Source organism: Embiotoca jacksoni, unplaced genomic scaffold (assembly GCF_022577435.1).
Source record: "Embiotoca jacksoni isolate LCO1_2020_lvr unplaced genomic scaffold, fEmbJac1.0.p SCAF_15, whole genome shotgun sequence".
Taxonomy (NCBI): Eukaryota; Metazoa; Chordata; class Actinopteri; family Embiotocidae; genus Embiotoca; species Embiotoca jacksoni.
The window spans coordinates 14253364-14279082 of NW_027185285.1; the positions used below are offsets into that span (position 1 = coordinate 14253364).

General features: G+C 40.2%; 3 protein-coding genes and 1 long non-coding RNA gene across 4 annotated transcripts; 2 read left to right on the forward strand and 2 right to left on the reverse strand.

Moving 5' to 3' along the window:
* Positions 1–1497: 1497 nt before the first annotated feature.
* Positions 1498–4176, reverse strand: tmem11 (transmembrane protein 11). The gene is made up of 2 exons (XM_069149806.1): positions 4105–4176; positions 1498–2520 (listed from the first exon to the last, which is right to left on the reverse strand). The coding sequence occupies exons 1-2, from the start codon at positions 4149–4151 to the stop codon at positions 2004–2006; spliced, it is 564 nt and encodes a 187-aa protein (XP_069005907.1). The 5' UTR covers positions 4152–4176; the 3' UTR covers positions 1498–2003.
* Positions 4177–5486: 1310 nt separating this feature from the next.
* natd1 (protein NATD1) lies at positions 5487–11127 on the reverse strand. Its single transcript, XM_069149808.1, has 3 exons — positions 10955–11127; positions 10237–10355; positions 5487–9460 (listed from the first exon to the last, which is right to left on the reverse strand). The coding sequence occupies exons 1-3, from the start codon at positions 11061–11063 to the stop codon at positions 9344–9346; spliced, it is 345 nt and encodes a 114-aa protein (XP_069005909.1). The 5' UTR covers positions 11064–11127; the 3' UTR covers positions 5487–9343.
* A 1512-nt stretch (positions 11128–12639) lies between these two features.
* Positions 12640–24781, forward strand: LOC138197897 (early endosome antigen 1; the record flags this gene model as incomplete). Its single annotated transcript, XM_069148910.1, has 15 exons — positions 12640–12656; positions 13301–13361; positions 14368–14698; positions 14924–15026; positions 16751–16843; positions 17055–17257; positions 17599–17846; positions 18043–18153; positions 18543–19600; positions 19631–21476; positions 22007–22154; positions 22417–22522; positions 23498–23654; positions 24386–24472; positions 24722–24781. Coding segments are annotated over exons 1-15 (4629 nt in total), but the record flags the coding sequence as incomplete, so codon positions are not given.
* Positions 24782–24810: 29 nt separating this feature from the next.
* LOC138197699 (uncharacterized) lies at positions 24811–25497 on the forward strand. Its single transcript, XR_011178230.1, has 3 exons — positions 24811–24857; positions 25051–25127; positions 25419–25497. It is a non-coding gene; the product is annotated as an uncharacterized lncRNA (long non-coding RNA).
* Positions 25498–25719: the final 222 nt, after the last annotated feature.

A 25719-nucleotide genomic window follows, 5' to 3' on the forward strand; every position in this document is an offset into this window, starting at 1 on the left:
GTCCTAGAAAAAACAAAAGTCCTGCCCGGAGTATTTCTTGAAGGACTTCCGGCTGTGTTCCCCACAAAGCATTATGGGAGTTGAAGTAATGGTTAAGCTGGTCTGTTCCAGGTCTCTTTCCGTGTTATCGCCCATTCTGGTCCAGACCGGATACCGACCGGCCAAACACACATACAGAGCTTTATTTTTTTTTTTTTTAACTTTAAACGAGACAATATTTTCTTGTCACTGTTAGTTGTGCAACCATTTTAACTGTTCACTAGAGCAGATGTATTAGAGAACAGGTTCTTATCTATGTAAAACGATAAGAGGCACAACTACAAAAAAAACATCCCCTAGCCTTTTGGCATGGCAGTGAGTCCAGGACGGTTATCTGTCCATCCTGAAGCCGTGTATGACGTCACCGTGCTCCCTGAAACTGGTTGATAAACAGCCAAACTGCTCTGGCCACAAATTAGCAAACTAGTGAGGTTGTCTCGGGCCATTTTGGCTCTGCTTCATAGAAATATAGAAATATATAGTGAGAGGAAATAGGATTGGCAGCGTTGGCATGCTGTGTTCATAAATGCATTTTATTTCATTTTTTTTTTTCAATTTCAAAATGACTGAGCAAGAAAACGCAAGAGCTGCATAACATTTTTCCACTTCCAACAGCCAATACACACCAAGGCTGAGCCTTCAGTCACCGAGTCAGCGTGAACATCACAGAAAAGTTGGAAAACAGACTTTTGTCCTGCTTCGAGCTAACAGCCTGGGTCTCAGGCGTCTGAGGTGCTTTCACACTCTGTGCACAATTATTCCCAAATTAATATTTGTATCCATGTAAGCACCACTGATATATATATATAAATACAATCAAAATCACCTTATTTTAAATTTCATGTCCATTATCAATCTCTACAGTTGAACATTTACACGAACAACTGAATTCTCTGAAACTATACTGCAGCACTTCTTTGCCAGTGTTTATCAAAATATTAAGGAATGCCTGACTTCCTACTGATCACAGCTTCCTATCAACAATCCTTCGTCTGCTCTTTAATGGACAGTTAAATAAGACTTAATAAGTTTCTAATGTGATTACAGTCAATGAATATTCACCCAAATCACATCTGCATTCCATTTTATTATCCAGTTGTTGCAAGTCTTAATCTATTCTTATATGTCACCTCCTAGGAGGGACACCAACGGATGAACGTATTATTTTAAAGAATGTAAGAACTCCTTGTGTCTTGTGTCGGGTTCGGCTTGAGGTTAAAGTAACACACGGTACGAAGAATGTCTGAAACGGGACCGTCCAAAAGTTGTTGTCGTTTCCAAAAGAGGACACGGAGCCACATCTTTGTCTCACAATGTCGTACTGAAACTCAATTAAACCAGAAAATCGACACGAACGAGACGCAAACTCAATTACATCGGAGCTCTTTGCTCTTTTCCGGGACATGATGTGGACTCGTGTTTGATGAGAAACGTAAAAATAAAATACAGAAAAGTGAGTTTGAAATATCCTAATGTTTAATGAAAGGGTGATGTACTGATCAGCAAGAGTAGGGGTACAGTAAAACTACGAGGGAAAGGGGGGGGGAGCTGGGTACACAAAACATGTCTGTCCATTTCGACTCCGTTACAATTCAGTCCAGAGGGACTGCTGCCATACCCGTGTGCACGAGCTCGTTGTGTGTCAGGGATGCAGGTGGAGCGCAGGGGGAGGGAGGAGGCGCGAGAGTACTACGGAGACAAGTGTGCTGCTGCTGTCACATAGAAGTAAAGGAAACTTAAAGGGGGAAAAAAACAATTCCTTCTAGTTTTAACTATATCCCTCTGATCAAAGTTCAAAATGGAAGCACCCACCACACGGGGAGCTAACTGCTGGGCCTGATCGTGACTTCCACATGTCTTACATCTTGGGGTGGGGGAGTGGGGGTAGGTTCTGTTTGTTTTTTTTCTGTTGTTTTTTTCCTCCTGTTTTTTCTGTTGGTTCTTAAATCTTCTTCAGAGTGCACTCATACCGCATAAAGTTCATAGATCTTCTTGGCGCAATACGCCAGGGCAGCCAGCGCTATCGTATTATGGAGTCTCTTTCTGTGGACGTCATCCCTGCGTACCAACACCACGGGCGTCGAGGAGGTCAGTGTATGCAGAGGCAGCCGCGAGAGTTTTTGGCTGTCGTATTCCACCTGGTACTTGCAGCAGGGGTCAAACTGCCACGAAATGCCGTAGAGGGCGGAGCAGGCCACGCTGAGGGCGCCTGCGGGCAACGCCACGTAGCGCGAGTACTCAACGGGCAGCGAAAGCGGCGTCAGGAGGCAAGCGGTGCCTGACAACACGGCCGTCTTGTGCAGGCAGTTGCCCACCGTAATCCACCGAGCCGTCTCGTCTCCGATCCGCGTGGGCTCGATGACAATGTATTTATACTGGGCCTCCAGTGCCTGCTCCAGCTCGTACTCGAACTGGTCCTGCGCATTCTCCCCGTTGTAGATCTCGTGCACGATGTAGCAGTCGGACGCCGCCATCACTCCCCTGTGCAGAAACAGAAGAACGGGCAGGTAACAGTGAGTCGGAGGAGACCAGCAGCTTATACCATGACTGGACTTCTTATCTGCTTCTACTGAGCAATGTCACGGCAGGAGTTGATAGAAGTGTTGTTGTTGTTCAGTCAGTACTTCATCATACTAATTTCATTTGACTGGTAATTCCATGACATGTAATTTGGCCAACATTTGGTTAAAAGGCTTTCTTGAAATACATGACAACAGCAAAACATTTGTTTTATCTCAGAAAGCTTGTTCAGCTCAATTCAGTCCTTTTTATTGCAGTTCAAAACGGTGTTTCCTCTGGTTTCTGGAGGGTTTAGGTGCTGTGGCAGCAGTGGAGCGTGTTGGGCAGATATTTGACTAGAAACTCTGCATTTTCACATCATTTTTGGAATATTATCTTCCCGTTATGTATTTGAAACCGCACTGTTTGCTATAAGAATAATAATCACCACACATTGGTAAAACAAAGCTGGTACGGACTTTATAGGTGCTGTGAAAAAGCGCTTTGGATTCTGTGCCTGTTGTGATGGTGGCCAGAAAATGTAGTTCAAGCAGACAGACAACAAACAACTAGAAAAACAGATCAATAATACAATACACTACAAATAAAACAATACAAGTCAGATTCTTATATTTCAATACCTGAACATCTGTGTATTAATAAAATACGACTGTATTGCTGTTTGAAGTTCTTAGATACTCGTCAATGTTTGGATTTGAGTTTTAAAATCAATTTAACTTTCAGCATAAAAAAAAAAAAAGTTAAAAAAAAAAAGTAAAAATTCCCAAATGGTCATGACAAGTTTCCAGAGCTGCTGTCGACCGTCCAGTTCAACAACTGACTTCATCATAATTTGCGGTGCTAAAGACGTAAACGGACACGCTCCGACCAAATGTCCTCAGGTTTGATCAGCGTGGACACTTCGAGGCCTGAAGCTCGAGACGGCAAACAAACCACAAACCACAAGACGGACAACAACCTGAGTAATAAAACCAAAAAACAGCGCAGATGAGACTCTGAAGTCGTTTCGGACTCCAGGTGAAACTCGCGTGAGGATTACCGAGCAAGGAGGACATGTTGTCCCGCAGCAGGGGGACATATTGTCCCGCAGCGACGCTTCGCCAACTCGGTAGAAAGTTGGAGGAGCGACCAGCTGAGTTGGGAAACGTCTTTCCTTTGAGATCAGGTCGAGCAGCGGACAGTTGTCTCCCCGCTCCGTCCACCGCGTCACGTCACAACCGGTGTGCGCACGAACGCGCGGTGAAACGCAACTTTCCCCGCAGTTAGTCGGTCGGGGGGGAAAAAAAACCAAACAAAACAAAAACAACAACAACCAAAACATCACATGAGCAGCGAGTTTGTTTCCTCGCTAACGGTAGCTAGCCGTACGCGTTAGCCAGCTAACGTTAGCTAACCATGGGGTAAAATTCAAACTTCTCGTGTCGGCATTTCACTTTGAATCCCGACCACGACGCACAATCAGGACCCGGCGAGTGGTGACGTCGACAAAACGATGTATCACGTTAAAACATTTTCGTATAATGGCCAAAATGCGGAGTAACTGACCTCTCCCTGCTTACTGGGACACCGCGCCTCCTTCCCAGCGACGCCATGTTGGAGATACAACTGTGATTGCGGTTGACGTATGACGACAGCAGGCATTCTGGGTAATGTAGTGTGTACATGCAGTGAGCGCGTCACTCGGGCGCGAATGCGGACTACGACTACCATGATGCTGTTACATATTTTGTAATAGCGCAGAAGTTTGAGAGGTCAGACCATATTCTAAATAAATATAAAGAATAAATGAATGCGTTGTTTGTTTAAACTACGATGAGCGATGCAGTAACTAACAAAACTGAGCTGCAGATAAAGAAAGGAGCAATTTACGTGTTCAAAATCGTTAATTGTGCAAGTAGGTTGCGTGCACAGTGAAGACATATTTAAGTCCGTTACAACATAGTGTTTACAGAATGTAATCAGAGTAATGAAGCGCCCCTTCTGTCTCATTTTTAAAAGGATTTGTGTGAAAAAGTCTGGGTCCTCACCCATGTTGTGCCCTCGCGTGCTCTTGTCCGTGTCCGTGCGCGCGCGTGAGTCCCTGTCTGCGTGCTGTAACCTGACGCGCTTTGGATGAAACCGGTGTAACGACTATAATGTCTGCGTTCAGGGACGTGACATCAGCTCACTGTGGGCTAAACGACACATGCGTGATGGTTCAATACAAATCAAACCAATGAAGCATATCTGCGATTAGTTCCTTTGAAAATGTGACTTGAATAATATTTCACTCACGCACGACCAATTTAGGACTTAGAATATTTCATATCCCGTCAAGAATTGATTGAAGGCTGTTTTAAGATACAATATGTGTTTGGTAAATGGTTAATCAATTAATGTGTTTATTATTAATTAGAAATCACCCAACTGATTAAGAACAATAATTGCAGCCAGTTAGTCCATATCTGAGTAATTTAAATTTTTCATATTTCTCCAGTTAACTGGTCGATGATATTTTGTGGAAATGTTATTTCTTAACATGAAGCAAATACTGTTTCAATGCCATCGACACAGGCAGGAATAAATTGTTATGGAAAGTCCTTTTTAATTATAATACGTTTTTGCATTCTTAATATCCATAGCATCTCATTCAAAGTCACTATGAACGCTTGATCCAAATGTTGGTCTTATTTACTCGTTCTTGATCATAAAAAAATATTTTATATCAGCAATGAGCAGTTTAATCATTTTTGTTAAATAACATCTGGATATAGCTTCAGTGTTTTTGTTTTGTCTCTGGTGGTGAACCCTACCAGGTCAAATTATTAAAATAATATCTGCAAACTTCATTCACAGGTTAAAAAAGTGCAATGACCGAAACACATGGTGTGAAGCATTTAACCGTTCATTGCAGAGGCCCTCGAACATTTTATATTAAGATACAAGAATCCACAAACTTGATTTAATATGTAATATGTAGCAAGATGTTACTAGATATGACTTGGTACACCATGGCGAGACGCTATATGGTGAGACTAAACTAAAACAATAAACCATAGAACAACAATCACTCGTATATATGTATCTTGTATCTTGGTGCTTATTTACAACAATAATTTCTTGCTTACCCACCTGATGGCGCCAAAGTAAGACCTTTTAGGAACTAAAAACTGGGTTTAAAGGTCCAGTGTGTATGATTTTTTTTTTTTTTTTAATTTTTTTTTTGGGGGGGTCTATTGCTATAAATGGAATATAATATTTCTTAATTATGTTTTCATTTGTATACACTCACTTGAAATAAAGAACTGTCGTGGTTTTGTTAGCTAAGAATGAGCCCTTTGTATCTACATAGGGATTGGGTCCTCTTCTACAAAGCGCACCGTGTTTCTCCAGCCGCCCCGAAGGGACGAAGCAAACCCAGTACAGAGGGACCCGGTGGATTCTCTGACCGGCTTGGAGGAGGTGGGCGAGGCGAGGGATACTCACTTGGTTGCAATCTGCAACCTCACTGCTAAATGCCACAAAATCCAACACGCGGCTCCTGAAAATGTTTCCACCTTCCACCACTACGTACGTGTAGTACTTCATGTAGTTTGCACGTACAGCAGTGGGTTCATCTGACCCAGTGTTTTGTGGTGGACAGATATTTTCCACCAAATGAAATACTGAAACAAACTCCACAGTCATCACTGTGAGAGAAATGTAACTGTTGCGTAAAAACTGCTGTGGTACCTTAATATTTGAATGTGGACACTGTATAAATATCCCACTATACTCTAAGGACTGTTTAAGTATTGAAGACAGAAACTCAGCAGGAAAGCATGAAGCCCCTTTGTAAATACATACATTTCTAGCATATGACCTTTAAATATATATTGTACAGCATCAAATCTTCTCCGCAGAATGAGATAAATATTCACGTGCCTGCGTTTGGCTATAACTACATAGTGACATTAATAATGTAATGAGTATTAGATTTTATTTATTTATCAACAAAAAGTACAGAGAAAAACTATGTTTCAAGCACAAAACAATGTAACAAGGGTTGGAACATTTTGACGCATTAGTTGTAGCCACCTGCTTAAAACTTAAAATCGGGCATTTGATTCCTTTCAAAGAAACACAAATTTAAACAAAAACATTACCCAAAAAATGAAATAATATCTTGAATGCCTTGGCCTATCATTAGACGTGTGCCACCCAAAGGAAAGTTTTACGAAAGGAAATTGGTTTCCTGCAATTACCTCAAAGTGATTGAAGCAGATAGTCTGCACTGTCCTGCAGAGTGTGTTGAGTGACCTGAAGTATTTCTCTCAACACTTAAGATTGTCAATAGCAAAACCTCCTGAAGAGCCAAAAGTGTTGCTTTTTTTTCAGAAAAATGTTTCTCGTGATGAACTTTATCATTTTGATAGCAGCTGGATAAAAAAAGCCAAGTGGGTAAAATAAAATATGGATCAAATGACAAGGAAAAGCCACCCAGTGTTATTTTTCTGAATGACGGAACAAAAGACTGTCTGACACTGGACAATGTAAATGCCCTGAACATAACGGTGCTGCTTTTACTGCTGGTTTGTGCAGATATTTTCAGTGGCGATTTTAAGTTTCGTGAACCCCACGTAAACCGGAATTTTCCATATTTCTGCATAAATATATAATATGTAAATATGGAATATTTATGCATAAATATCAAAAATTCAATTTTTTTTTTTATTTTTTTTTGCAAAAGTAAATCCAGGGAACTCAATTAAACAAATGATAAACATATACAGTCATTTATTGAGATAATCTATCCAATATTGCATTGCTGTGAGTGGCAAAACTCGGATAAGAACAGATTCTTTATGTATGGTGTGATCCTCTTGAGCAGCAATAATGGAAACTAAATGTTTCCAGACAAAATCAGGACACCAGCAGCTCCTCGTTTCACCGATGGGATACGGCTCTTCTACTGGAGTGCAGTACTTTTCTTTTTCCAAACGCTTCTCACTAAAACCAAAAAGTTCCTTTCTGGTCTCGTTTGTGCACAAAATCTTTTTCCAGTAGCCTTCTGGCTTGTCCAAGTTTCTTTAGTGACTTGCAGATGGGCAACAATGTTCTTCTTAGGGAGCAGTGGCTTCCTCCTCGTAACCTCGCCATGCACACCATCGTCGCTCAGTTTTCTGATGAACATTAACAATAAACAACGTGACGAAGGCCTTTAGTTGCTCAGAAGTTACTCTGGGTTCCTTTAGGACCTCGTGGACTATTACTTGTTTTGCTCTTGGAGTAATCGCTGTTTTTCAATCGCACTTTAGGGTTTTGAATTTCTTCCATTTGTACAGCCAACCTGACAACGGACTGGTGGAGTCCAAACCCTTTAGGGATGGTTTTGTACCCTTTTTCAACAAGATGAGCATCCATCTTTTTTTCTGAGGTTGTCAGAAAATCTTTGTTTTCCATGATACACTTCCACAGATAAAAATAAAACGGCGAGCCCACTCACACTTGATTGTCCTCTTATTGTCCGAAAACTTCAAACTCTAATTTCAACCTCAAATTAACTGTTAATTCTAAATTCCCATATTTTTGCCACTCTTAGATATGTAATATGGGATCATTTTCTCAATAACTAAATGACCAAATGTCATATTTTTGTCTCATTTATTTAACTGGGTTCTCGTGATCTACTTTTAAGACTTTTGTGGAAATCTGATGTTTTATGTAATATTTTTTGCAGAAATATGGAAAGTTCTGCTTTCATGCACCACTATATCCACATTGAAGTGTTTCACCACAGTGACAGACTTCAGACTGAATTTATTACACGAGCATGAATCGTCAAGGAGTTCCATATTGAGGCTTAGTCAGAATTGCACTTTGAGAGTTGGACATCCTCAGTTTGTGCTGTGTGGTTTATAAATCCCTGCACCTTTGACCAATGAATCAAGTTTGAGTCCAATAATGAGTAGCGCATTTCTGTTTCTCAGAAGAATGAAAGTGGATGAAGTGAAATTTTAGACAAATAAATGTCTTCAGACTACAGATTGTATTTGTACAAAATGGTCTATTACCCACCAAATTCCTGCCCACAAGTCTTTGGAATGACCTACATAAAAATACATTGAGTTGAGCTTGATGTTTTGTAGATGTGTTCTGCATACACAAAAGTCTAGTATTTCCAAAAGTAGAGGGCTGGAGGCAAAATGAAAAAAAAAACAAAAAAAAAAAAATCTATAGAATAACAAAAAAATATCAAAATGGGTTGATATATAAAAGTTATTATCATTTGAGCGTCAGTGAAGCCATCATTGCCTTTCATTGAAACCATCACGGCGAAAGGGACGGTCATCTTGTAGCGCTGCTCACAACCAGTGAGTCCAATGGAGGCAAGAAATTTGCAATGTACTGCGAGATTTGACTCGCATCTGCTCTCATCACATCCCTAAATTTTGCTTCAAGTCAGTGTTGGGAAAACATCCTGGAAGTTTCTGCTCGAGGTAACAGGCCTCACCTTTGGTTGCTTTGTTTTGACAAGTCATAACCGGCTGATTCATTCCTCCTTATGATGTGTGTGTGTGTGTGTGAGAGAGAGAGAGTGTGAGAGTGAATTCCCATGTTTTGAACACAACTGGACAGTCATTCACTGTTCAGCTCACAGACATCTCCGGCGTGAGGTCAGTCGTCTCTGGATATCTCATGTCTAACAATGCCTGGAAGGTCCTTTGTTGTCTATAATCCTGTAACTCCAAAGCATGCTGCCACACAGTATTTCATCCCGGGAGTCTCTTTCTCTATTTCTTCTCTTTTTGGGTGCCGTGTACGGTCATTGATAGATATGTTCAAAGTATTGAGGTTGAGGATTCTCTTTGACGTATTTCTGAATATACCAGCAGGTCAAGTGAGCTTTCAGGTCCTCTTCCACTACAAAATCCATGGCCGCCTGCCAACACATAACACATGAAATTGCATCTAAATTACATAGACAGGCTTTTGAAAAAGGTACTTTTTCTTTCTCATAATAAACTAGATCAGCCTTTTACAGCTGACAGTACTGTACATTTGGAATAATGTGCACAGAGTGTCATTCAATCAAGTGTTTTAGTTTTACATTAAGGCTAAAACTAACACTTGTTTTTTTTTTTTTAGAACTGATCAATATGCAGATTATCAGACAATATGTCCACTTTACAGCAGAAGAAATATTTTGTTTTGTGTGATCAACAGTTGAAAACGTAGCCTGGCTCACAGCTTTAGTCTTCACTATTATTATAGTCTGGGAACCAAATTTGCATTAGGATTTCACATTTACTGTTTGGCTTAAAAACAACCAGATGATTATCAAAATAGTTGCTAAATAATTTCCTTTTGATCAACTAATCAATTAATCAACCAATCATTGCTGCTTTAGTTTAAATACACTTCGGTCTGAAATAAAAAAAAAAAATAATAATAATAATAATTGTGATCCACATGCAGACAAAAACAGGTTGTCCAGCCAACAAAATTGCAAATACTTATTCAATGATCATTATTATGATCTGTTCATATTATTGCTGCTTTTCCAGCGAGTCAAACCAATGAACGAATGAACCAATGCATGTGAACATACTTCAAATGTATAAAGTTGAACTAATTTACAAATTAGGCCTTTACAAAGTGATCTTTTGTTTTTTTCCCATGACTGAATTTCAATAGTACTCAGAGTATAAATTGTACCTTGGCCAGGTGTTTGGCAATTCCTCTCCCTCTGTAAGCATCTGGAACTTCGGTGTGTTGCAAGTCCACCGTCTTCTTCCCAACATATTCATACAGGAGAACCGCACGATCCTGAGATCCTGAGAGCAGACAGAAGTTGTGGCTCCGAGTCAAGTTCATATTTTAGTTTGTCATTAACTAAAAGCCTCAAGGTAAAAAAAAAACTAAGATTGGTTTCAAACTTTAAAATATGTAGGAAAGACTTTATAAAGACTTTGTTATTAAAGGGATACAATACAGCTCGTGCTCAACCAGGAGAGTTAAACCCACTGTTGCTTTAAGCAGAACTTTACGCTTGAGAGAGAAACTGGTTTGCTGTGAAGGAACTTTATTTAAATGACAAAGGTATGTCTGTACGTGACTGTGTTGTCGAAAGTCGCACTGCTTTCCGGAAAGGAAAGAATAAAATGTTTTCATCGTGCCAAAAGTCAAGGAAGTCAGCAGCTTTGACCAAGCCTTGTGTATTGTTTTGATCGCGTCCCTGACGCAAAATCATGTCCGAATAAACACTTGTCACTCCCGCCAGGTGAACTGAAAAAGGTATTTGTCCCCGAAATGGCAGCTGGATTTATCAATAAGGCGACGATGACGATGTTAGCATCAAAGAAAGCTAACGTCCCACCAATCTCTGAGCTAACGCTAGCCAGCTAGCACACCAATGTTTACATGCTGAACTTACCATTTAGCCTTATAACAAACTGCCGTCGCTTTTTATCGTGCTCCACCTGGATCTGAGAGTTGCTTGCGTCAAAGGCATGTGCCTGTGCTGCCTGTGCTGCCTGTGCCATAGCAGTAGCGCTGTTAAAGTTGACAACGATTGCTATGCTACTCTACGTTGTTGCTATCCAGTAATGGCCACATCAAATGATGAACGGTCGGAGCGTCATCCGACGAAATCAGCTGTGAGGTCACGTGACGTGCAGCCAATCAACGCCGGAGTTCTCAGAGGAGAAAACACGCATAACACACTTGGAGGAAATAAACACTGAAGCTCAAGTCCGACACATGCCGAGAAATGACAGAAACAACATTTTGAGACCGACTGAGAAATGTTTTGAATGTTACATTCTTGTCACGTGGGAAAGCAAACAGTTTGTGTTGAAGTGCAATCGGGTTTCTCTGACTTTATACTAAAAATCCAAACTTAAATGAGTTTAATTTACTTTGGGGTTTAGATTTGTCGAAAGAAACATCCCTTTTGTGTAAACATGGATTCGATGAGGAGCTCTTGAAGTAGGCCTGCAGCCTCTAGTGTTGACATTAGTATCCTATCTGGAAAACGGGTCTGCTGTTGGCAGTAAATGTTCCCATTGGCAGTTGATGTTAATTACAATCAGATATGTCCATTACCTGTAAAACCATTAAAATGAATAATAATAAAAATCAATATTATACACACACACACACACACACACACACACACACTCAACTCAAAATATGTGTTGTGAAAAAGGTGTATTAATTGCTTTGTGCAATGACCTTTTGGGGTAGATGAAGCTGACAGTATGGTACAGTCATCCCATAATCAGAAAATTGCCAGTAATGTTTTTTTAAGGCTCTTTTGTTCACGTCAGATTAAAGGCTGTGATCTCCTCATTATACTTAATTGGAGAAGTTTTACATCATACCCCACAGTGATTTCAGTTTTACTTCTTTTTGCTTTTACTTCTCAGAGTTTTTATCTACTGCTACACACATTTTGCTTGGCCACATGCAATTAAAAGATTAATTAATTTCAGTTCTTTATCTCTCGTGGCATGATATGATGTTTGAGTTCAATCATAATCTGTTTCGTTAGAAATGAGACATGGCCTTTTTACTCACAGTGTGTAAAACGTGTTTTATTCAGATCAGATTTGTATCAAAGAAATTGTTTGTGATAAACCCAGTTCAGGTCACAGCTCACAGATTCACAGTGACAGCTGTGTCGCCGTGTACCCTCAGCAGAGCAAGTGTCTGCAGCCAATTTCTTGGCACTGGAGTGAGTTGTGTTTGTTTCTCGTCACTACTCTTCAGGTTTGTGCTGATGTAAGATGTTTATTTGATATTGACTTGATAGACATTAGGAGTGGATAAATATTGTAGGCGGGTACGTCAAATTCCCTGAAAATACTGTGTTGTAATCCTGTTAATCTGTTGGCCTAATCCCACAAAACTCTAATGGAGTTTGTCAACTCTGCATGGGATTATGTGTGTGTGTGTGTGTTCTTTGCGACACTGTTATATGGACATGTTTGTGATTTGTCCTCTCTGGTGTTTGACAGACTAGGAGGGAGCTCACCTGCTTTTGGCAGATGGATGAGGAGTCATCACAATTATTGTAAGAATCTCGTTCAGGCTCGTATCATTGTACTCCTGAAAATGATGTCCAAGGCGCCAAGGTAAATCAGCGTTTATTCATTTATCTGTTATCTGTTTCCTATGAAATCAGTTTATTTTAGTGTATGTACAGACAGATATAAATCACATCTACACAATAAATGTGTGGAGCAATGCTTCTGGTTTTAGGCTTTTAAAAAAAAAAATCAGATTGTCCAGTTAAAATGAAAACTGAAGCAGACTAATAAATGATTGACTGCTATCCTCCTCATTAAAAATAACATAGAAGCAGTATGTTGCAATGACAGCTACCATATTCAGTATGAATGCCCCTTTTTCAATTCTTTATGAAATAAAGCTGGTTTATGTTTTGCTCAAACACTGTTTACCTGGTATGAATACTGGGTGTTGATGAGAACAATTTTGACTGACAGCAATCATCATTGTCTGAGTGATATTTTCTCTTCATGTGCTGTTCACCAGCTGCTTTAAAAATAAACATACCATGGTTGATTGTTTTTAAATGAGTGCCTTGAGAGCAGCTTATTGGCTGTAAACACATTAGTATTGAGGAAGATGGTGACACCTTTAAATAAAACGACGAACAAAGGAAATATTTCTAAGTCTGATTATCCAAATACAACCTAACAATAATATTAAATATTTATTTTGTGAATTTATGTGGAGCTGTCTAATCTTGCTGCAGGTGGAGTGACACCCTGGTAAACACTAAGGGCAACAGAACTACACAGAAGAAGGAGGGGAAGGTAAGTGCTGCCAAACAATTCAACATGCTGGTCGTAATGCTTCTCTCTTGGTAAAAGAAGGATCCAGAGACACATCTGATTGTTTTATTACACTCCATGAGTTTCAACACAGTAAAACCTCAAAGCACTCTTATTACCAAGTTAACACGTTATCACAACAATCTTAGGTCATTTACATTTCGCGTTGTGTTATTTCATTTTGCAGAGAACACGTCGAGCTAAATGTGACATATCTGCTCATCCTGTGTTTTTATGAATTCATGACAGAAAAATGTATCAATTTATTTTGCTGATTGTTTTATTTTTTACAAATACATAATCTTACTACTCAAACAACATCCCTTCTTCAGCAGAATGTGTCAACTGTGTACTTAAAGTGTTGGACTGTATTAACTGTATTAACATGGACACATTTTCCTGGGTGCATGTTTTTGTGAGGTGTGCGTGCATTTAGTTTGATTTATGTCGTCATTAATGGCTGAAAATCAAGTCAGTGCAGTTAAAAGCTGCACAAACCGCTACGTCAGGACTCCTCAGGCCTCTTCTAATTGATTTTTCTGTCCTGTGGTCCAGCCACAGATTAATTGCCTCTGCAGATGGTGAGGTTGCATCTACTAAGACTGGAATAGACTGCCTATATCTGATGGCTCTCCAATGCACAAGTGTGATTAAGTCTAAAGTGTGTGTGTGTGTGTGTATGTGTGTGTGTGTGTGTGTGTGTGTGTGTGTGTGTGTGTGTGTGTGTGTGTGTGTGTGTGTGTGTGTGTGTTTGTCTGTCCATGATCGCAGTGTTGGTCAGATGGTACTTAAGTAAATTAAGAGCTCTTGTCAGGATTAAGAATCTCTCTCCAGTGATCGGATTGTATGTGTCAAAGAGTCCAAGTTAAAGCGGGGGAGAGCATGAGGTGTGATGTTTGACATTTGAATATTTACATCTTAAAAGCTGAAAAACTTGCAAAATTTTAACTTTTGTGACCCTCTCTCTCTCTCTCTCTCTCCCTCCCAGGAACCAGCAGCATTAACAGTACCTGTCAGTAGTGGTAGTAAACCGGCTGGCAGCAGTAAGTCTAAAACCAGCATCAGTTATGGAAGGAGCAACAGCCTGAGCAGCAGAGGCACTGACTCGACTGCAGCTGATAGTAAAGTTGGTGGCAGTTTGAAAAGAGGCAGCCTCAGCCGGCAGGCTAAAGGACGACTGTCCCACCCAAATAGACCAGCTCACCGCCTCAGCAGCAGCCGGAGCTTCTCATCCCTCAACAACACCTGTCTCACTGCTGCTCCATTCATGAGAAGCAGCCGCTCACTCAACAGACTTGACCAAAGATCTACCGGAGATGGTAATTCCATTCATGTTAAATTATGTGCGTTTATTTGCTGTTTTTATACAGAAGTGCATGATTATTTCTCTTCATTTAAATGTAGTGGCTACTTTTAATTATGCTGTGTTTGTTTTTTGTTTAAAGTTGTTAAATTAATAAAGAAAAATGATGATGAATATCACTGAAGAACCTTCTCAGATTGCTTCACATTCAACTGTTTCTTTGCTGCTGTCTCTGCAACAGATTTAAACAATGCAGTTGTGACTTCACAAGTAGGAAAAGGACAAGCCGCTGGGAAGAAATTTCCTGATTCTGGCCGGCTATCGTCCTCTGAGGAGCATCTCAGGTTTGTTGTTTAGCCTTTTTCTAATCATGGGTTCTCATTTCATGAAAGGCCGTTATTCTGCTGTATTTCAAATGGATGATAAACATCAACGATTACTGGTTTTATCCATGTGTTCTATTTACATTTTCATTAAAGAAATAAAAAAGACCAGAGTCACGGTGATAATGGTGGGAAAATGAAAACAAGCAGCTCCCCCCTGCCTCCGCAGTCTTCCTCCTCTTTGGTTTCCACCACTGCATGTCATCGTCACTTCAACAAAGGAAAGAAACAGGTATTTCTTAATATTAAGATGTTTTAATGAATACATGTGTTTCAATTTGAATCTTAACACACTGATCGTGCAGTTAAGGATCAATAAACCCAGATGTTTCTCTGCTGGTGTCTGCATAGACAGACACACTCAATATACATAAATGTCTTCATTGTACTGTATAGGGGGTCTAAAATGACTATAATAGTGTAACCTCCCCACAAAGATCAACACCACATTAACCTCAATTATCCAATAAGAAATGGTGCAGTCTGGATTTGTAAAGGTGTGCGCAGAGATCTATCATGGGTCTTGTGTAATTCGCCATTTATTGAAAGAATATCATTTCTTTTGTGCATAATCATTAAGATGTGTTGCTGATTCTGCTCCTTTAGCCAATGAGAAAGTACAAAATATCACACAGCAAGATTTATTGCATGTAGCATATTTTTATTTCACTTCACACTGTAAATAATATAATTTTAACTGCAAATGAAAACACCAGAGATAAAACAGACATAATTTCAGATATCTGACACCAAATTTGTGTTCATAGGTTCAACAACAATCCACAACTTTTTTTTTTTAAATCCAGTTGTTGTAAAATGAAGACAATTTTGTAGATTTGTGTGAAATAAATATGAGCGAAGCAGCAGTAACTTTTAAGCTCCTTGAAAAATGCAGTGGGAAACAATTAGGAACCAGTTTTTATCTCTCTAGTGTTATCTCTGTTTCTGGATGCGAAAGAAATCCTCGCATCATAATTCCTGCAATTTGCTTGCTGCTCCAATGTTGTTTTTGTGTATACCTGTAATAATCTTTTATCTACTCATGTCTAAATAAACATGTCATTTTTTCTGAAAACAGCTTAAAACATGTATTTACACCAATAACCCTAAAAATATAAATCTGAAAAGGTTCTTTCAGAGACCATTTTTAAAAGTTTGTGGAAAGTTAGGGTGGGTTTCCAGTCGTTGAGGGTAAATCAAAATAATCAATCAGTTTCGATAAACTCATGCTGGTGACAAAGAATATGACTGGAAACCTGCATATATAACCTACACATTCACCTTCCCCCAGAAGGTTTGTTAGTAGTAGACCAGTGGCATGTCTCCAGCTTTGTTTTTTTTTTTTGTTTTTTTTTATCCTTTTTTCCATTTAGTAAAAATTTGATTAAAAGTATTAGTTGTAATGTTGTGCAGAATTGATTTATATATGATGTTGTGAGGAAGCCAGATGGTAAACTAGAGTATTTTGGAAACTTTCCTGTTTGCCGGCCCCGCCAAAAATGTTTTTAATTAAGCCTCTGCAAAGGCAATTAAAGCTATGAGGGTTAAATTAAAGAGCACAATTAAAAGGTCATCTCACTTTGGGTCTCAAGGTTTATATTTTAGTTTAGCTCAGGATTAATTCTAAAGGAATCTGTATATCTTTTATAATACTGGTGAACAATATTTGTGTTTGCACAGACCAGAGACGGGGTGTACACGCTATCTGGGATGAGACGCAACTGGGTCCAAGTAGTGTTGAAGAATGCGCGGCCCAGTCCTCCACACAATGTCACAAGGTAGACTTTATTTTATTTATTAATGTCCTGCAATTTTAGTGTCAATATATGTTATATATTCCACTGTTCCCAGATCTCATGGAATCTGCCATCAGGACTGATTTTATGGAGGGTTTACATCACAAAGTATCTTCTTACTAGCCAGCGGTTGTTAGTGGATTTAACATGACAAAATGCATTTTATACAAAGATGTGTCTGTATTTGTCACAGCTCCCTTTCAGACCAGAGGACAGAGCAGTTACAAGAGCACAGAGGCGTTGACTGGACAGAGGATTCACATCAACAGCAGCAAGAACAGGAGACCAAACTGGAAACTGATGGAAAGTCTTCATCTTCTCTTCTCTCTGTCTCGTCTTCTGCCTCCTCTGCTCCATCTCCGACCAATCCTCCGAAGCAGGAGGAGGAGGGCCAAGGTACTCAGTCAAAAGAGAGAAATGAGAAACAGTCATTTTAAAGTAACTGCTTCGAAAAGGAAATATCCGACGATAAAATTGATGTAGATGCCTACGTTGCCTATTTTGATTTATGATATTAATCTTCTCGTACTTTGAAATGATCATTATTATCGGTTACATCACATTCAGTCAGTGAATGGATATAATGCTGACTGACATACTAATGTTTTTTCTGTATACTTGCAACAACATGCCACAATTATTAATTTGCTCCTTAGACATAATCATATACAATATATTATTTTGTTAGAAATCATTTTAACTAATTTTATCACTGTGTATGGTTCTCTGTGCAACTGGTGTGACCATTGAATCATGTGTTGAAGGATCCCAAAGTGACAGCTGTCCCTCCACAGCGGTGCTGTCAAATGATGAGTGTTTTGATGAACATTCAAACACACAAAGTGCAATTCAGCAGATTTGGCAGCAAGTTGAGACAGCACCGCAGAGGCAGGACCGACAGGTACCAATAAACGGCGGCTGTGATTGCTCTAAAGACAAGGAAACACTGCCATGTGAGCAGCAAACTGGTCAACTCCTCAAAGAGGTGAGATAATAATTTTAAAAACACACATTGTATTTTCTGCCATATCAAACTGATAAGGTGTCACAAACAGGAAATAACAAACAAACTGATTCTTGTAAGATTCTATGAGAAGTGCATAAATGCTTGATTAAAACATGTCTACTGAATGAATAAAAATACATGTTTTGCGTGACAGCTTGTTGCCATTTGTCCACAGCTCCAAGAAATGCAGCGGGAACTGTCTCAACTCCAGCAGTTAAACAGGAACCTGCAGGATGAGCTACGACAAGAGAGAGAGAGTCGTTCAAGGGAGAGGCTTTTTACAAAGGTAAACAAGGCACTCAAAACCATATATATATATATATATATATATATATATATGTCAATAAATATATATTTAAACTTACATTAGTGACACAGTTAGCAGGTTGCATGTAAGTCTATTAAGTCTATTGTAAAACAACTCTTACCGACCAATATGCACATTTAAAACATTATTGATGGAATTGTTTCTGCTAACTACATTGGTCAAAAGTAGGTTCCTTCTTAAAGCATTTTCATTGTCAGTGATGTGCAACCAAATCCTCCCTCTTTGTGCAAAAATGTGTTCTGAAGATCAGCTGCAAACTAATACCAGTCTGAGATAGCTAAAACATCTGGTTATCTTCCAAGTTACATACAACTTTTTAAAATGATTTTAACTTTGTTGTCTCGCAGAATGGCACCAGCTCATCTTCAGAACAAACTGCGGCTTTCCAGCAGCTGCAGAAGATAAACCACGACCTCCGTTTTGAGCTGGAGGCACAAAAGAGGAGTCAGGAGGAAGCCAGAGAGGCTGAACTACGACGAAGAGTAGATCTCTTGGCTCAACAAGCACAGCTGTTGGTCACGGGTGATGCCACAGCGCTTGCACAAGCCCATCTAGAGCAGGATCGGCGGTGCTTTCAGGAGCAGCAGGTGGAGTGGGAGCAGGGTTTGGCCTCCTTGAAGTCCCAGCTGAACATCAGTGAGGAGCAGAGGAGGGAGACTGAGTCCCGCTTGACACAGCTGCAGCAGGAGTTACAGAGTCTCCACAGTCTCCAGCAGGAGGCTGAACAGCTGCGAAAACAAGTCCAAGAGGTGACAACTCAGCTTCAATCATATGAGGACGCACAGGCTCAGAAAGAGGCTCGACTGCAGAATCACCTGATGCTCCTACAAGCAAGTCAGGAGAGAGAACGAAGGAGCTTGACTGCAAGCCTGGCGCAGGCCGAGCGACACTCGCAAGACCTTCAGGAGAAACTGGACGGGGCTGAGCTGCAGGTGGAAAGCTTTAATAAGAGTCAGACACTCACCAGAGAAATCGAGGAGGCACAACAACAGCTCCAAGAGGAGATGACGTGTACAGTATCTGCTGTGCAGCAGCTCCAAGAGGAAAGAGAGCAGCTGGACCATCGCTGCACGGAGCTGCAGAACCAATTATCAGAGGCAGACAAGGAGGCGAGCAGGTTGCAGGACCGCTTGAGAACAGAGGAAACACACTTCTACAATCTGGAGCACTCATATGAGAGAGTTTGTGAGGAACTGCAGGTGGCATCAGGAAAGGTGCAGCAAAGGGAGGCAGAAATGCAGGATATACGAGAAGGCTACGAGAACCTGCTGGACAGGAAGGAGCAGGAGCTCAGTGAAGTGTTGTTGAAGATGGAAGTGTTGGGTAACAGCTTGGAGGAGACGGAGGTGAAACTGAATGAAGTGCTGAAGGTTTGCACCTGCGCCTCTTCTCAGCTGAAGGATGAGTCTTTAGAGTCTCTGCAGCACAACGAGAGAGGACAGGAAACAAATGAAAGCAGTCCAAAGGAAATGGACAGATGTCAGATGTCTAACAGCTCAAATGCTGAAGATGTCATTCAGGTATATAGCAACGGTTCTCACGAACATGGGAGAACCCGCTCTCGATCAATTGACGCATCATACCAGTACATTGTGACAGCAGGAGACAACCCAGAAAGGTTTCTGTCTGTGATCCAGTTACTTGAAAGAAAGCTGTATGTAACAGAGGAGAAACTAAAGGACATCACGCAAAGACTGGAGGAACATCAGACTCACATCAGCTGCCAGGACCCTCACCTCTGCTCCCAGCTCACTCAGAGCCGAGCGACCACCCAGCACCTCAGCCTGCTGCTTCACAGTCAGGCCAAGCAGAGCCAGCGCTTCGCCCTGGAGACCGAGAACCGCTGCAGGATGCTGGTTGGCAGGTTTCAGGTAGCTCTGAACATTGTACAAGCCAGCAGAGAGAGGCTTCAAGCCACTCCAATTGATATTCAAGACTTTGAGAAACAACTGGCCACCGTAGTGGCCTGCCTTCAACAAGGAGAGAAAGATGCAGAGAAACAGAAGCATGAATCATACAATGCCAGCAAAGGAGAGGACAAGATCCTCAACAATGAGAAGTTAGCTGGAGCTGAGAGTGAAACTTGTGCTGAAAGTAAGATCACTAATACACAGTCCTCAGAGGATGATGTGGGAAGTGTCTGGAAGTGTTTAATGAGGGAACAATTTGTGGTCGAAAAAATGGTGTCTGTCCTTCAGGGCCAAAATGATATTTATCAGCTCTCCTTATCATCAAGAGAGGACGAGGGTGATGTGGCTCACAGGTACAAAAACATAATCTCCCAGAGAATAACCCTGAAAACAGAAGAAAGGACGCAGAGTGGGAGAACAGGCTGTGACGAGCCTTTAGAGAGTGCCATCGGTAGAGCCTGTGCTGAAGCAGAGCTCGTTTATGCTTCCTTGAAATTTCAGCAGCAACATGAGAGCGTGATTCAAGTAAATAACGAAGAGGTGGACCATCGAAGGACAGGTCTAGCTGATATTAATCCCCCAGAGTTGGCTCCATATGAGGAACGAGACGGCGGTAGAGGTTTAGAAGAGATTAAGGACCAAACTGATGACAAAAAGGCTGAGGCAGAGAAGGAACCAGACTGGTTAGACAGACTTGTATCCCGGCTGCAACGAAGGGCTAAATTCTTACGCCAACTCTGCCAGGAAACCTCAGATGACAGCAGCCAAACCAGTGAGTGTAGCACAGACCATAAAAAGGCTTCTGCAGTTGACTTAAATTATCTACAGGAGCAGGCAAAGTTAATTTATCTATCAGACAGGCTGTACCTGGATTTAGAGTCTCAGCAAAGCGAGGCATTACAGAACAAACTTCAAGCTCAAGAGAAGGACATCAATTTCACGGATGAGCAAGAGGCTTTTAATCACACTTTATGTCAGCTTCAGAAGGACAACAGCACGCTGAGAGAAGAACTGGAGCAGGCTGAGAAAAAGTTATCATCTGTAGGAACCGGGAACAAGAGACTCCTGGAAGACATACAGAAAATTGAGGACTTTCATGACGCACGGATGCAAAAACTGGAAACAGGGTTTCAGGAGAAGATAATCGAACTGCAGCAGATTCACGAAGAGGAGATGAAGCACTTACATGGTTACTACACCAAGTCTTATGTTTCCAAAGATAGACAGACCAAATCCTGTGCAGCGGCACCTCCTTTCACAGAAGGCACCTTTTCTCTACCAGACCAGACTGTGACGGAGAGACAGGAGGGCTTTGGAGGTGATGCCCAGACTATGAGAGAGACTCACCAGAAAGACCTGGGAAAACTTCAGGTAACAAAGACTCTGTCTTTTATGAAACATTTTCACTAATTATTGATTTTAAGACAATAGTTTAAAAAACATTTTACCACTTGAATTTCTCCACTGATTATCATCATCTTTCAGAAAACATTCGGTTTCTGAATGAGTCATTTATGGGTGGTTTTATGTAATACCTGCTTTCTTCACTTCAATTTGACTAATTTGAAATCTTAATTTCATTTGATTCCTTCAGTTTTAGCTGTTCAAGATTATTACAGTGAAAAAAAGTTCCCTCAGAAAAACATACTGATGAGCAGCACTGAGCAGTATTTAAGTGGAGAGTTATCATGTACATTAGCTTGTCTTTGTTGCACCTCTTTTTAAAAATGGATTTAATGTGATTGATTATTTAACTTTAATCAATCACTGCTAACAAACTGCTGTTTCAGTATGAAATAAAAAGTACACACAAGCAAATAATAATATATAGTATGCATTCCCTTTCTATTTATATACATCGCACTATATCAACAGAGAACCATTTCTAAACGTCTTTACAGGCATCCTGTGATCGAGGGCTCAGTGCGATGGAGAAACTACACAGGAATCTGATAGAAGATCTACGTGAGCAGCATCAGGAGGAGGTGTCTGATCTTCTGAAGGAGAAAGAGCAGCTCCTGCAGGAGGAGACAGCTGCCACAGTGGCAGGTAAATGTTTCCCTGCAAGAAACTCTAAATATATAAAAGCACTGTGATGAAGAGAAATGAAATTTTACTGTTATAAGCTTTTCTTTGTTTTGGATTGGGACATTCATGGAGAATTGGGACAGTTGCATTATTTGTATGAATCTTAAGTCACAATTATGTTTTTGCAATTTTATGAGTGATTTTACCAGGACAAGTACAAATTACGAATTTGTCCAATCCTGAAAAGTCGATTGTAATTGCAAATTTACTGTATTTTTCACAGCCATCGTAGCGATGCGGAGAGCACATAAACAGGAGCTGGATAAAAGCAGACAGTCTCAGCGCATCAGGGAGAACGCTGACATCACACAACTCCACAACGAATATGAGTGAGTGACTAATGCTGCTCTCAAAATGTTTGTTTTTTTCACTCTTAGACTGAAGCTGCTTGTCTTATTATTTTACTGCAGCATTTATTGCAGGTCTGTTGGATTGAATTATACTGTGATGTGCAGTTCTGTGTATTCAGTGTTTCTGGTATGAATCTGGAGTTTCTTTTTCTCTCGAATTTACAATTCCTTCACATTAAGAGTCACAGTTTGTCACGTAGAAAATAAAAAGGGAAAAGCTAATGACAGGTTGACTTCGTGTTTTAAATTGAGAATACAATCAACCCACGTGTGGAGCAGAATTACTTCACTGACCACAAGATGCCTGTAGGTCTCTGGCTCTTCAGATAAACCTAAGCCGTTAGTCTACATTCAGGATTCCAGTCAGGATCAAGACCTCAGTTAGTGTTGTTTAGATAAAACGTTTGCAGCGTCTTGTCCGTCATAAACCCCACTTATCTCATTCTGAGAACCAATGAGGTGAACTGGCTGCACGTGTGTTAGTTCAGGTTGTGTCCGAATTCCTGATACCTTCAGAGAGTGAAGTGGACCCTGATGTGCATCTAATCATAAGAGCAGATTCTGAATTAAAGTAACATGTAATGGAAATAAATTACAATAATGATAATAATGGAAATGACTCATAGATTTTTTTCAAGGCACCCTGGGCACGGACATCTTGTAATATACCTGCCCAGATGTTTTTCACTCAATTCTTTGTTAGCAAGAGATTTGTTTGGGAAAATGTTCACAGTATTTCCTTAGCCTCAAAATTTGCAGAAATGTTTCCATAAAATAAAAATGTATCAACTAGCCATTGGTTCTGTGATGGGGAACTATCCCCCCCACCCCCCCGAGTTTCTCATAATAGCTTTGTTACTTTCTAGAGCATACTAATTGAATATCTCTCACTTCCTCCTAATACAATTTATCTGTTCATTACTGTACAACATCGTCTGTGCTTTGTCATCACAGGAAGCAGATCCAATTATTGGATAAGGAGCTCGAAGTGTTGTCGGTCCAGCACACTGAGAAATGCCTGGAAAACTCTCAGCTGAGCCAGGAGCTGCAGGATGAGAGAAAATCAATGATGCAGTACCAAAAAGAAAACCAGGAGCTCAAGAAGAAACAGGTAGAAACATTTTCTTTTCACTCACATCTCGGTAGAGCAAACAGCGTGTAATAATTTGCAAAGCCACTCATAATATTTATTATCACATCTTCTCTATCTGTTTATGTCTTCCCATGTCATCCTTTAAGAGAGAGTCAGATGAAATGACTCAGCTACATTTCTCACTAAATAGAAAGCAATCACATGGGGCCCCTCAAGTAAACAACTTCTACGAGATGGAGGTGAGTGTCTATAAAACAGAGAGTACGGGCCGAGTGAAAAGTCTGCTTCTGTATTTTTTATGCCAATTACATATCATTTGAAAGCACAACACGTCTTACAATTGAAACAGTGTAAACCGTCTTAAGATACCACACCTGCAACAATAGCAGAACTAGTTCTTTACCGTGTAGTTGTGCTTTCACAGCAGTTTGTTACTTTTTCTTTCATCTATGGGGGAAGACATATTTGTTGAATCACGGTGTGCTGCTGAACTCTGGTTACACTGTGACCAACAAAATACCAGTGAGCTTGTAGTATGTTTCAGTAAAAAACAAGGTGAATGTAAAGAAGTTAACCTTTATCTTTGTCCCACATCATAAACTCTCCTGAATGTCTAAATTTGTTAGAGTTATAGTCCATTTTTTTTTTTTTTTTTTTTTTTTTTTTTTTTTTTTTTTTAATGTATATGTGTGTGCTACTTTATCATACTATATTGATGCTGATGTATTTTTTTTTTTATCATGTTACAGGTGATTCTGCGAACGAGGGAGGCAGAAATGCAGTTTCTCCGACAAGAGGCTCGTTCTCTCAGAGAAGAATTGAAGATAGCACGAATGGTACAAAAATCTCTTCAAACCTCTCGGAAATTTATCTGGATTTCAACAGGAAATTGTAGATTTGATTGAAAAACAGGATTTTGCATTTACTAAAATTAAGGGACGAATTTCAGAAAACATAGAAATGTAAATATTTAACTAAAGACTAAGGTAAAATAACACGTGTGTGTGTGTGTGTGTGTGTGTGTGTGTGTGTGTGTGTGTGTGTGTGTGTGTGTGTGTGTGTGTGTGTGTGTGTGTGTGTTGTAGGACAAAATCTACGCCCAGAATAAGCTGCAGGCCCTCTATAAAAACAACCAGCAGCCTCCTCATCAACATGTCAACACACTTGAAGAAGATTTGAAGTTCGCTATGTGGAGCAGAGACACTTTGGGACAGAGCCTCGGTGAGATACTTTTTACTTCATGAAATGTAATGATTATTTATACACAAACATCCAACCAGATCAGATAGTCAATGATTGCTGCCTAATTTAATGTAAATTCTGATGTCATTTATCAGCACATAGTTAGAGGTTGAGAGTGTTCTTCATTCCCTCTTCCTCCATCCCTGCTCTTTCTACTCTCTTCTTTTCTCAGAGGACACCGTGACAAAAACACAGACTTTTCCAAAGAAAAGATCCCTCATGCATCAGACAAGACCCGTTAGATCAAAGGTAAACCAGCACGTCTTGAATCAGTTTTCATTTTTACCTATTCCAGTGCTTAAAAGTCTCCATATTGAAAGGCTTTGAAAAGTGTGTCTGAACCTGTTTGGCCAAATGTATTCTGACTGGTTAGAAAATCATGATCTCATGTGTTGATTACAATGTTCCCTTTACTGTATACAAACCACTTTAAAACCTTTGATTTGTACCAACTACAGTTTGGGATTTTTGCTCTCTTTCCACTCTTTCATTTATCTCTTCATTTTTCTCTTCTTCTTTGTATGTGTCTTTAACCTCCAGAGTTTAAAAGAGGGTCTGTCTGTCCACGAAAGAAGGCAGTTGTTTGAGTCGGTCTGATCCACAGAAGATGAGCTGCAGCTGTTCAAAGACATGTGTTTCTGTCTGTTAAGTGTAACCTTTGTTGATGCACGGTATTTATTATGTAACTTTTGTACTGTGTAAAAAGCTGATTTGTTGCTGTGTGGAAAAGAGCAGTCAAGATTTGAAGCATCAGAAAACCACTAGAGGGAGCAACAATCACAGGCTTTTCTAGACAACATTATTCTAGTTAAACATAAAATATAAACAGACTAATCATAGT

What these genes read in the sequence shown, in the direction of transcription:
- natd1 (XM_069149808.1), bottom strand. Translation starts at nt 11,063, where the DNA reads ATGGCACAGGCAGCACAGGCAGCACAGGCACATGCCTTTGACGCAAGC. An exon ending in GTTTGTTATAAGGCTAAATG is followed by an intron (nt 10,356 to 10,954) that starts GTAAGTTCAGCA and finishes GTCTGCTCTCAG; the next exon opens with GATCTCAGGATCGTGCGGTT. An exon ending in TTGCCAAACACCTGGCCAAG is followed by an intron (nt 9,461 to 10,236) that starts GTACAATTTATA and finishes ATGTGTTGGCAG; the next exon opens with GCGGCCATGGATTTTGTAGT.
- tmem11 (XM_069149806.1), bottom strand. Translation starts at nt 4,151, where the DNA reads ATGGCGTCGCTGGGAAGGAGGCGCGGTGTCCCAGTAAGCAGGGAGAG. An exon ending in GTCCCAGTAAGCAGGGAGAG is followed by an intron (nt 2,521 to 4,104) that starts GTCAGTTACTCC and finishes GTTTCTGCACAG; the next exon opens with GGGAGTGATGGCGGCGTCCG.